Genomic DNA, 13,389 nt, shown 5'->3' on the forward strand with positions numbered 1-13,389 from the left:
TAGGGAGTGTTCTAATTTCATTCTTTTACATGTAGCTGTCCAGTTTTCCCAGCACCACTTACTGAAGAGACTGTCTTTTCTCCAGTGTATATCCTTGCCTGCTTCGTCATAGATTAGTTGACCATAGGTGCGTGGGTTTATCTCTGGGCTTTCTATCTTGTTCCACTGATCTGTTTCTGTTTTTGTGCCAGTGCCATATTGTCTTGATTACTGTAGCTTTATAGTATAGTCTGAAGTCAGGGAGTCTGATTCCTCCAGCTCTGTTGTTTTCCCTCAAGACTGCTTTGGTTATTTGGGGTCTTTTGTGTCTCCATACAAATTTTAAGATTTTTTTCTTCTAGTTCCGTAAAAAATGCCATTGGTAATTTGATAGGGATTGCACAGAATCTGTAGATTGCTGTGGGTAGTATAGTCATTTTCACAATATTGATTCTTCCAATCCAAGAACATGGTATATCTCTCCATCTGTTTGTATCATCTTTAATTTCTTTCATCAGTGACTTATAGTTTTCTGCATACAGGTCTTTTGTCTCCCTAGGTAGGTTTATTCCTAGGTATTTTATTCTTTTTGTTGCAATGGTAAATGGGAGTGTTTCCTTAATTTCTCTTTCAGATTTTTCATCATTAGTGTATAGGAATGCAAGAGATTTCTGTGCATTAATTTTGCATCCTGAAACTTTACCAAATTCATTGATTAGCTCTAGTAGCTTTCTGGTGGCATCTTTAGGATTCTCTATGTATAGTATCATGTCATCTGCAAACAGTGACAGTTTTACTTCTTCTTTTCCAATTTGTATTCCTCTTATTTCTTTTTCTTCTCTGATTTCCGTGGCTAGGACTTCCAAAACTATGTTGAATAACAGTCGTGAGAGTTGACATCCTTGTCTTGCTCCTGATCTTAGAGGAAATGCTTTCATTTTTTCACCACTGAGAATGATGTTTGTGGTGGGTTTGTCATATATGGCCTTTATTATGTTGAGGTAGGTTCCCTCTATGCCCAGTTTCTGGAGAGTTTTTATCATAAATGGGTGTTGAATTTTGTCAAAAGCTTTTTCTGCATCTATTGAGATGATCATATGGTTTTTTGTTTTTGTTTTTGTTTTTTTTTGCGGTACGCCGGCCTCTCACTGTTGCAGCCTCTCCCGTTGCAAAGCGCAGGCTCTGGACGCGCAGGCTCAGCGGCCATGGCTCACGGGCCCAGCCGCTCCGCGGCATGTGGGATCTTCCCGGACCGGGGCACAAACCCGTGTCCCCTGCATCGGAAGGCGGACTCTCAACCACTGCGCCACCAGGGAAGCCCCGATCATATGGTTTTTATTCTTCAATTTGTCAATATGGTGTATCACATTGATTGATTTGCATACATTGAAGAATGCTTGCATCCCTGGGATAAATCCCACTTGATCATGGTGTATGATCCTTTTAATGTGTTGTTGGATTCTGTTTGCTAGTATTTTGTTGAGGATTTTTGCATCTATATTCATCAGTAATATTGGTCTGTAATTTTCTTTTTTTGTAGTATCTTTGTCTGGTTTTGGTATCAGGGTCATGGTGGCCTCATATAGAATGAGTTTGGGAGTGTTCCTTCCTCTGCAATTTTTTGGAAGAGTTTGAGAAGGATGGGTGTTAGCTCTTCTCTGAATGTTTGATAGAATTCACCTGTGAAACCATCTGGTCCTGGACTTTGTTTGTGGGAAAATTATTTATTTATTTATTTGTTTGCGGTACACGGGCCTCTCTCTGTCGCAGCCTCTCCCATTGCGGAGCGCAGGCTCAGTGGCCATGGCTCACGGGCCCAGCTGCTTGGCGGCATGTGGGATTCTCCCAGACCGGGGCATGTACCTGTGTCCCCTGCATTGGCAGGCAGACTCTCAACCACTGCGCCACCAGGGAAGCACTGTTGGAAGATTTTTAATCACAGTTTCAATTTCATTACTTGTGATTGGTCTGTTCATATTTTCTATTTCTTCCTGGTTCAGTCTTGGAAGGTTATACCTTTCTAAGAATTTGTCCATTTCTTCCAGGTTGTCTATTTTATTGGCATAGAGTTGCTTGCCGTAGTCTCTTAGGATGCTTTATATTTCCGCAGTGTCTGTTGTAACTTCTCCTTTTTCACTTCCAATTTTATTGATTTGAGTCCTCTCCCTCTTTTTCTTGGTGAGTCTGGCTAATGGTTTATCAATTTTGTTTATCTTCTCAAAGAACCAGCTTTTAGTTTTATTGATCTTTGCTATCTTTTTCTTTGTTTCTATTTCATTTATTTCTGCTCTGATCTTTATGATTTCTTTCCTTCTGCTAACTTTGGGGTTTTTTTGTTCTTCTTTCTCTAATTGCTTTAGGTGTAAGGTTAGATTGTTTATTTGAGAGTTTTCTTGTTTCTTGAGGTAGGCTTGTATAGCTATAATCTTCCTTCTTAGAACTGCTTTTGCTGCATCCCATGGGTTTGGGATCATCATGTTTTCATAGTCATTTGTCTCTAGGTATTTTTTGATTTCCTCTTTGATTTCTTCAGTGATCTCTTGGTTATTTAGTAATATATTGTTTAGCCTCCATGTGTTTGTGTTTTTTACGTTTTTTTCCCTGTAATGCATTTCTAATCTCATAGAGTTGTGGTCAGAAAAGACGCCTGATATGATTTCAATTTTCTTAAATTTACTGAGGCTTGATTTGTGACCCAAGATGTGATCTATCATGGAGAATGTTCCGTGCGCACTTGAGAAGAAAGGGTAATCTGTTGTTTTTGGATGGAATGTCCTATAAGTATCAATTAAATCTATCTGGTCTATTGTGTCATTTAAAGCTTCTGTTTCCTTATTTATTTTCATTTTGGATGATCTGTCCATTGGTGAAAGTGAGGTGTTAAAGTCCCCCACTATTATTGTGTTACTGTTGACTTCCTCTTTTAGAGCTGTTAGCAGTTGCCTTATGGACTGAGGTGCTCCTACGTTGGGTGCATATATATTTATAATTGTTATATCTTCTTCTTAGATTGATCCCTTGATCACTATGTAGTGTCCTTCTTTGTCTCTTATAACATTCTTTATTTTAAAGTCTATTTTATCTGATATGAGTATTGCTACTCCAGCTTTCTTTCGATTTCCGTTTGCGTGGAATATCTTTTTCCATCCCCTCACTTTCAGTCTGAATGTGTCCCTAGGTCTGAAGTGGGTCTCTTGTAGGCAGCATATATATGGGTCTTGTTTTTGTATCCATTCAGCGAGCCTGTGTCTTTTGGTTGGAGCATTTAATCCATTCACATTTAGGGTAATTATCAATATGTATGTTCCTATGACCATTTTCTTAATTGTTTTGGGTTTGTTTTTGTAGGTCCTTTTCTTCCCTTGTGTTTTCCACTTAGAGAAATTCCTTTAGCATTTGTTGTAGAGCTGGTTTGCTGGTGCTGAATTCTCTTAGCTTTTGCTTGTCTGTAAAGCTTTTGATTTCTCCATTGAATCTGAATGAGATCCTTGCCGGGTAGAGTAATCTTGGTTGTAGGTTCTTCCCTTTCATCACTTTAAGTATATCATGCCACTCCCTTCTGGCTTGTAGAGTTTCTGCTAGAAATCAGCCGTTAACCTTATGGGAGTTCCCTTGTATGTTGTCATTTTTCCTTTGCTGCTTTCAATAATTTTTCTTTGTCTTTAATTTTTGCCAATTTGATTACTATGTGTCTTGGCGTGTTTCTCCTTGGGTGTATCCTGTATGGGACTCTCTGCACTTCCTGGACTTGGGTGGCTATTTCCTTTCCCATGTTAGGGAAGTTTTCGACTATAGTCTCTTCAAATATTTTCTCTGGTCCTTTCTCTCTCTCTTCTCCTTCTGAGACCCCTATAATGCGAATATTGTTGCATTTAATGTTGTCCCAGAGGTTTCTTAGGCTATCTTCATTTCTTTTCATTCTTTTCTCTTTATTCTGTTCCACAGCAGTGAATTCCACCTTTCTGTCTTCCAGGTCACTTATCCGTTCTTCTGCCTCAGTTATTCTGTTATTGATTCCTTCCAGTGTAGTTTTAATTTCAGTTATTGTATTGTTTACCTCTGTTTGTTTGTTCTGTAATTCTTCTAGGTCTTTGTTAAACATTTATTGCATCTTCTCGATCTTTGCTTCCGTTCTTTTTCCGAGGTCCTGGATCATCTTCACTATCATTATTCTGAATTCTTTTTCTGGAAGATTGCCTATCTCCACTTCATTTAGTTGTTTTTCTGGGGTTTTATCTTGTTCCTTCATCTGGTACATAGCCCTCTGATTTTTCATCTTGTCTATTATTCTGTGAATGTGATTTTTGTTCCACAGGCTGCAGGATTGCAGCTCTTCTTGCTTTTTCTGTCTGTCCTTTGGTCGCTAAGGAATTCAAAAGTAGCTTCTCATCAGGAAAAAGTTTGGAATCCCTACCTTAGCAATTAAAAGCAATTTAAATCTAATCAGAACAATCTTTATTTATGTCTTTTATACTTGCAAAAATGAAACAAATATTTGCTTGCTATGCATTTATCATCAAAACAAATAGTGAAAAAATAAGTGGCCATGTGCTGCTACATAAGTTTCTCCATTATTATTATAATGTTAAATTTGATCTAGCTAATAATGTGACTTAACATGGATAGAAAAAAGAACAAGAATAATATGCCTTAGTGTAGGTATGTTTGGCTTTATCTTGTTTGGGACCCTCCTGTACCTGAATATCTGTTTCCTTGGTGTTGGGAAAGCTGGACAGCCACATCAATAAAGTTAGAACACTCCCTCATATCATACATAAAAATAAACTGGAAATGGCTCAAAGACTTAAATATAAGACATGGCACCATAAAACTCCTAGAAGAGAACATAGGCAAAACATTTTCTGACATAAATTGTAGCAATGTTTTCTAAGGCCAGTCTCCCAAGGCAACAGAAATAAAAGCAACAATAAACAAATGGGACCTAATCAAACTTATAAGGTTCTGTAAGCAAAAGAAACCGTACACAAAATGAAAAGTCTATGGATTGGGGGAAAATATTTGCAAACGATGCGACCAACAAGGGCTTAATTTCCAAAATATACAAATAGCTCATATAACTCAATAACAAAAAAACCAATCAAAAAATGGGCAGAACACCTCAGTAGACATTTCTCCAAAGATGACACACAGATGTCCGACAGGCACATGAAAAGATGTTCAACATTGCTAATTATTAGAGAAATGCAAATAAAAACTACAATGAGATATCACCTCATACTGGTCAGAATGGCCATCATTAAAAAGTCTACAAATAACAAATGCTGGAGAGAGTGTGGAGAAAAAATCCTCCTACATTGTTGATGGGAATGTAAATTGGTGCAGCCACTGTGGAAAACAGCATGGAGGTTCCTTAAAACTTAAAAATAGAGCTACCATACGATCCAGCAATAACACTCCTGGGCATATATCCAGACAAAACTATAATCTGAAAACATACATACACCCCAATATTCATAGAAGCACTATTTTCAGTAGCCAAGACATGGAAGCAACCTAAATGTCCATTGACAGATGAACAGATAAATATTTAGTGTATACACACACACACACACACACACACACACACACACACACACAATGGAATACTACTCAACCATATAAAAGAATGAAATGATGCCATTTGCAGCAACATGGATGGACCTAGAGATTATCATACTAAGTGAAGTAAGCCAGAAAGGGAAAGACAAATACCATATGATATCACTTACATGTGGAATCTAAAATATGATACAAATGAACTTATTTACAAAACAGAAACAGACTCACAGACATAGAAAACAAACTTATGGTTACCAGTGCGGGCAGGGGATGGGGAAGGGATAAATTCAGAGTTCGAGATTAGCAGACACAAACTACTAAATATGAAATAAATAAACAACAAGGTCCTACTGTATAGCACAGGGAACTATATTCAATATCCTGTAATAAACCATAAAGGAAAAGAATTTGAAAAAGAATATATGAATATATCTGAATATATATATATATATATATGAATCACTTTGCTGTACACCAGAAACTAACACAACGTTGTAAATCAACTGTATTTCAACTTTAAAAAAAAGAAAAAGAAAAAGAAGAGGGGTGCCCACTGAGGACAATAACAGATATTTACTGAATTGAATTCTTCCTATCTGTGAACCCTGTGGCTAATCCTAATAGCCTCTCACTTAATCCTAATAGCAACTCTGTGAAGTAGGTAATTATTCACATTTTACACATGAGAAAACTGGTTAAGAGGGTTAAGTAATATCTTCAAAGTCACAGTTAGCAAGTCGTTTGGACTGAGATAGGAACTTAGATCTGTTTGATACCTAAGTCCGAGCTTTTAGCCATACTCCTCATGAAAGAACCAAAATGAACCTCCAAAAAAGAACTGGAAATGCCTTTCCTCTGGCTATCACCCTACTTCTTCCTGGCCTTTAAGAATATAGGGGAGTTAACTCATCCTAGACCCATGTAGAATTTAGGTTACTGTAATACCTGTTATCACACCAGAAATGGGCTGAACGGAAGACTGTATGCATGCCTTGCCCCCCGGTTTAGGCAGAGATCCAGAAGACAACAGCTGTGGAGTGGCCCGGGATTAGAACTTATGTCTTCTAACATCTTGTCCTGGGCGCCTTCCCTCTCATCATACCAACCACCTTTATTAAACATTTTTAAAGATTACTAAAATCAGAAGGCAACTGAAATAAATGTTTAGGCTGAAAACAGCTGAGAGAATGTATCCACTGATAATCTGTCTTACAAAGAATAATTCTAAAATAGTCACCAAGTCATTTTTGAGAATTACGACAGCAAAAATTAAACAATTTTGAGATTATATTTGTCTGCTTTCATAGGAAGGCAAATTTTCAGAGATTTCTATAAAACTCCTCTAAGTTCTATAGAGCCCAATGCTTTAAAAAAATATATGTCAGAAACTTGAAAAAGTTAGCCAGCTAACCAAAATTCTTCATGATAATTAGCCAGATCCCAGAATATGAGAAGTGGAAATTTTACAATGGTATTTTGACAAAGAACCAGATCAAATTCTAACACGACAGAGTTTTTTATTTCCCCTAGTGCCCTGTAAACTAATCCTAGAAATTAGTGGAAAGAAGACTTCTATTCAAGAAAGCACCTTACCATTGGTCAATTCTAATAGGTCACTCCATTTGGGGGACCAGTTAGTTCACTTCTTCCATTTTTCTATAATTCTGTTTATGTTAGAAAATTGCATAGAAAGTTATTTTAAACTTATGTAAAATAGCATTCTTCCTGAAGGGACATACATTCCATGCACAAAAATTAACTTTATTTTCTTCATAAAAGGTTTTCATATTTCCTTCATTTAGTGGGTTCACACATATTTATATGTTATACAACCTTTTTGGTATGTTATTTTATTTATATATTATACATAGTATATATACATGTTATGATATACTACTCCTTTGATGTATTTTATATATATTAATACTTTCAAAGCTAATTTATTGGAACTCTTTTGGTCAAGAAGTTCTCATAAACCTCCCCAAAGTGAATGAATTTGTACACCTCTGGAAAGAATTTACTGGCAGAGTATATGTGAATATAAAACAAATTTCAATCTTAAAATTATTTTCGTGCTTTTAAAATCAATGTTACCATATGTATTAAAAACCACTGATATTAAATAGGAAGAATACTCCCAGAGTAATGGAAATAAAAACAAAAATAAACAAGTGGGACCTAATTAAACTCAAAAGCTTTTGCACATCAAAGGAAACCATAAACAAAATGAAAAGACAACCCACAGATTGGGAGAAAGTATTTGCAAATGATGTGACCGACAAAGGATTAGTCTCCAAAACTTATAAACAGCTCATGTGGCTTAATATCATCAAAACAAACAACCCCAGTCAAAAAATGGGTGGAAGACCTAAATAGACATTTCTCCAGAGATGACATACAGATAGCCAAGAAGCACATGAAAAGATGTTCAACATCACTAATTATGAGAGAAATGCAAATCAAAACTACAATGAGACATCACCTCACACCAGTCAGAGTGGCTATCATCAAAAAATCCACAAACAATATATGCTGTAGAGGGTGTGGAGAAAAGGGAACCCTCTTACACCATTGGTGGGAATGTAAATTGGTACAGCCACTATGGAGAACAGTCTGGAAGTTCCTTAAAAAACTAAAAATAGAACTACCATATGACCCAGCAATCCCACTCCTGACCATATATCCAGAGAAAAACATGCTCCAAAAGGATATATGCACCCCAGTGTTCACTGCAGCACTGTTTACAACAGCCAAGACATGGAAGCAACCTAAATGTCCATCAACAGAGGAATGGATAAAGAAGATGTGGTACATAAATACAATGGACTATTACTCAGCCATTAAAAAGAATGAAATAATGCCATTTGCAGCAACATGGACCGAGCTAGAGATTGTCATACTGAGTGAAGTTAAGTCAGACAGAGAAAGAGAAATATCGTATGATATCACTTACATGTGGAATCTAAGAAGAAATGATACAAATGAACTTATTTACAAAACAGAAACAGACTCACAGACTTAGAGAATGAACTTATGGTTACCAGGGGGGAAGGGTGAGGGGAAGGGATAGTTAGGGAGTTTGTGACTGACATGTAAACACTGCTGTATTTAAAATGGATAACCAACAAGGACCTACTGTATAGCACAGGGAACTCTGCTTAATATTATGTAACAACCTAAATGGGAAAAGAATTTGAAGAAGAATAGATACATGTATATGTATAACTGAATCACTTTGCTGTACACCTGAAACTATCACAACACTGTTAATCAACTATATGCCAATAAAAAATAAAAAGTTTAAAAAATAAATAAATTGAAGAAAAATAAATAGGAAGAATAGTTTACATAACATATAAATTATAACAAATTTTAAAAATTGGAATTTGTAATCTCTAATATTAAGAGAAAATAAGAAATGAGTGTAGTATTAGAAAAATATAGATAAATATAGCCTTTAATTCTGCATGTTTTGTGGACATTTTTCAAGATTCAGTTGCTTAATAATTCTATCTGTACTTGGTAACTTTGTTTTTATTTATTTGAGGTTTAGTGGTAGAGTTCTCTTTTAGGCTTACAGGGACTGAGGCTTAGGTTTAATGCCCTGAAACCAACCTCATTAAAAAAATTAATCTTGAGAAAAACTTCCTGCTACATTACTATGAAGCATCTGCATTTCATAAAAAATATAATTTTTTCAAATATAGATAGTAACTTTCTTTTTGCCATGCAACATCTCTTTCTTATTTGTAATACTCTCACCGATATGAATGGAGCTTAAGGCAGAGAAATAATATGCAGGGAACTATGAAAATCAGACTCTTTCTAAATCAGGTTCATATTAAAGATTGTTGATTTACTTTGAACTCTGTATTTGGGTACTCTTTAGTAAAGCATGTATTAAATTAGTACAGAAATATCTCAAATGGCATTCCAGTTTGATGTGGAAATGTATGTGTCACTCAGAACATAATTTAATTTGAGGGATAAAAGAGATCAAGAGAGAAGTAGAAGTATACACTGGTCTTATGTGCTATTTCAAAGTCCACATTTTGACACAGTAGATACAAAATCTAGGTTTGAGAACTGAAAAACTACATTATAACTTTGACCTTCTCAAAGTCCATTTTTCCCACCTTACTATTTCTTCTGGGTAACAGTTGTTAATACTGTTGATGTATTCTTGAAGGAGAGATCCAGGTTCTGCTTTTATCTCTTGAATCCTTTTAAGTCCACCACTTGTTACAAAAAGTCGTCGAGCTTTGCTATCATGCGGCAGCACCTTGAAAAGTGAAGCACACAAAAATGTCAGCTTTTCTTTTCCAAGTTGGATTTTTACTACTGAAAAGCAATAATACATCTGAGGAAATACATAAGAGAATTTATGTCCAATATACCTGCAACATAATGAGCCTAAATTTGCTGATCATTGGAAGTAAAATGCAGCCTTTTTAGAAATTTCTTAACTTTTTATGTTGTGGAGATGGAATAAAGGCAATGAACAGGAGCAAAGATAATGGAGAGCCACTCATATACATACAAGGTAAAGCAGTATCTGTTCTTCTCTTATACAAACTGAAGGTCTCTCCAAGCTCCTTAACAAGGCACAGAGGGCCTTCTGTGACTCAGGTCCTAAACACCTCTCCAGCGTCCTTCCCTACCAACCTCTATGCTAAATTTTATTTCAATAATCTCAAAGGGTGTGTCCAAACCATTTCTTGCCTTTGCCTATGCTGTTTCCTCTTCCTAGAATACCCTTCCACCCTCCACACACCTCCCCCATTACTTGGCTCACTCTTGCTTATCTTTTTTTTTTTTTTTTTTGGCCACGCCACGTGGCATGCAGTATCTTAGTTCCCCAACCAGGGGTCGAACCAGTCCCCCCTGCAGTGGAAACTGGACCATCAGGAAATTCCCATTCTTGCTTATGTTTTAAGACTCAGCTCAGATGTCACCTCCTTTAAGAAACTTTCTCTGGGATAGCCCTATTCTCTTTTCGCAGGATGAGTTGGGTACTTTTCTTCTCTCATGGAATTCTGTTAAACCCCTATCTGTGCACTTGCCACATAATTTTTTTTTTTTTTTGCGGTACGCGGGCCTCTCACTGTTGTGGCCCCTCCCGTTGCGGAGCACAGGCTCCGGACGCGCAGGCTCAGCGGCCATGGCTCACGGGCCCAGCCGCTCCGCGGCATGTGGGATCTTCCCGGACCGGGGCACGAACATGTGTCCCCTGCATCGGCAGGCGGACTCTCAACCACTGCGCCACCAGGGAAGCCCTAAGCTAAACTCTTTATATATAACATCTCATTAACCTTTACAATGACCCTATAAATAGGTTCTTTTATTAACCCCATTTATGGGTAATCACACTAAGGTTTAGAGAGGTCAAGACTTGCTAAAGGCATTGCTGCTGGTAAATGGGGAATCCAGGCACCCCAGCTCCAGAGCCTGGGCTCACGGCCACAGTGGGATACTAATTCCAACAACCCTGTTTTCTTAAACCCAACCTCCTGAACACAGTTGATAGTTTAGGGTCCCCCTCCTGGCCATCCACAGCTGTGAGAATGCACTCACTCTCTCTCAGCCTCTGCTTTCAGCAGTCAGTCCCACTGGCTGAGCCCCTTCCAGCAGCTTGACCTTTCTACCTTACTACCTTGAATCTGCAGTGGTCTAAGAAATATGACAGCCACGTTTGTTAAAACTGTTCACAGAATAAGTCAATACACTCCAAGTGACTGTCTCAAAGCATCTCCGGTAAAGTGCATGCACGTTGCAAAAAATATTTCAGTGACTCAGAGACCTTTTACCTTTTCTTTATAAGATCTTCGCAGTGTTCCCAGATGAGTGAAACTAACAGACACTGGGAAAATTACCAAAAGTTACTTCTCAGTATAAATTATCTGCGCTATGAGGTTTTTATATGTTGACTCTTTACTCTCCAAGAACATAAAAAAGACAGTACAGAGGCTGTGAGGAAAATGTGAGGAAGAAGAAAGTGTGAATTAGTTATGTGTGAATTTTATAAGCTTATGTTAATTTTATTAACCTATTTTACCTTCCGTGTCAATATGATAGGTGAAAGTTAAGTAGTAAAACCCTGCCCCCATCTTACAGAAGAAAATATTGACCCAGCAGAAGCAACAAGTTAATACCCCATTTCAATTTTCTTCCCCCACTTCTAGGCTAAGAGAGCATGTCTTACCTTACTGAACTGTCCAACCACATACTTCAGAATATTGGGAGGAGCATCATACAGAAATGGCTCGAGAGCTGGTAAATAGGTGCATTTTTGTAGGATGTTCTTTATGGCTTTTTTACTCTATTGAAATACAAAGCAAAATACATACCAAAGTAAGTAATCAATGAAAGCTTGACAAGAATTCATGTCTTGTGTTCCTGGAATTTGAAAATGAAGTGAAGAGCTTGTGATGAACTTAACTGCTGTTGGTGACCAGGTCTACCAGCGGGATAGCGGAGAGCACATCCACTGTACCATGCAGACAGCCTTACTCCAATTCTAACAGTTCCAAGCTGGTGATAGACTGCCAACCTATTAATCAAGAACTCTAATGACACTAGAAATCCACTGAGCTTCACTATCCTTCATCAAGAAATATACTTGAGTTTTGACTATAAACTTCTAGATCAGGATGTATATCATGATTAATAATCAGTTGTATTATCCAGCATGAAAGAAATATTAGTATATTAGTTAATTAAGGTTTTGTTTACTTGTCAAGTTCTGGGTTTAAGATTTTTTTAACAACATTATTGAGATATAATTTACATACCATAAATTCACTCATTTTAAAATCCATGTATTTTTAGTAAATTTACAGAGCTGTGCAACCATCACCACAATCTAATTTTAGAACATTTTCATCATCTCAAAAGAAACCTCGTGCCCGTTTATAGTTACATTCTTGTGGCTGTAAAGTAATATCTCATTATGGTTTTGATTTGCATTTCTATCATCACTAATGATGTTGAACATCTTTTCATGTGCTGATTGATCATTTGTTGGTGAAATGTCTATTCAGATCTTTTACCCATTTTTTAGTTGGGTTGTCCTCTTATTATTGAGTTGTAAGAGCTCTTTATATATTTTGAATACAAGTCCTTGCTTGAATATATGATTTGCAAGTAATTTTTCCAAGTCTGCAGCTTGTCTTTTCATTTTCTCAGTGATGTCTTCTGAAGCATACAAGTTTTTCATTTTGATGAAACCTAATTTATCAATGTTTTCTTTTATTACTTGTGCTTTAAGCGTCACTTCTAAGAAATCAATGCCTAATCCAAGGTTAAAAAGATTTACTTCTATGTTTTCTTCTAAGAGTTTTATAGTCTTAATTCTTATATTTAGACCTATTATCCATTTTTAGTTAATTCTGGTATATGGTATGAGACATGGGTCCAAATTAATATTTTTGTCTGAGGATATAATAATTATCCTAGTACAGTTTGCTGAAAAGACTATCCTTTTAACATTAAATTGCCTTGGCACCTTTGTGAAAAATCAACTGACCATAAAAGGGTCTATTTCAGATTTTCAATTCAGTTACTACATTGATATATATGTCTTTCTGTAAGCAAGTACCACACTATCTTGATTCCTGTAGCTTTATAATAAATTTTGAAGTTGGGCAGTGTAAGTCTTTCTTTTTCAAGATTGTTTTGGCTAGTCTGAGTCCTTTGCATTTCCATATGAATTTTAGGATCAGCTTCTCAACTTCTGGGGGGAAAAAAGCCAGCTGGGATTTTGACAGGAATTGTATTGAATATGTAGATGGTTTTCACAATATTGAATTGCCATTTTAACAATATTGAATCTTCCAATCTGTGAACATGGAA

The 13,389-nt window shown here is 36.6% G+C and overlaps 1 protein-coding gene across 3 annotated transcripts in view; it reads right to left on the reverse strand.

The window, feature by feature from the left end:
• The window catches only part of SPAG6 (sperm associated antigen 6), a 74,057-nt gene that overhangs the window by 4,510 nt on the left and 56,158 nt on the right, over positions 1 to 13,389 (reverse strand). For all 3 annotated transcript variants that reach the window (XM_030837222.2, XM_060293680.1, XM_060293681.1), the window contains exons 9-10: positions 11,741 to 11,857; positions 9,675 to 9,820 (exon numbers count right to left, since the gene is read on the reverse strand). In XM_030837222.2, the coding sequence (XP_030693082.1) occupies positions 9,675 to 9,820; positions 11,741 to 11,857 (263 nt within the window). The remainder of the gene's footprint in view (positions 1 to 9,674; positions 9,821 to 11,740; positions 11,858 to 13,389) is intronic.

Source organism: Globicephala melas, chromosome 2 (genome assembly GCF_963455315.2).
Source record: "Globicephala melas chromosome 2, mGloMel1.2, whole genome shotgun sequence".
Classification (NCBI taxonomy): Eukaryota; Metazoa; Chordata; class Mammalia; order Artiodactyla; family Delphinidae; genus Globicephala; species Globicephala melas.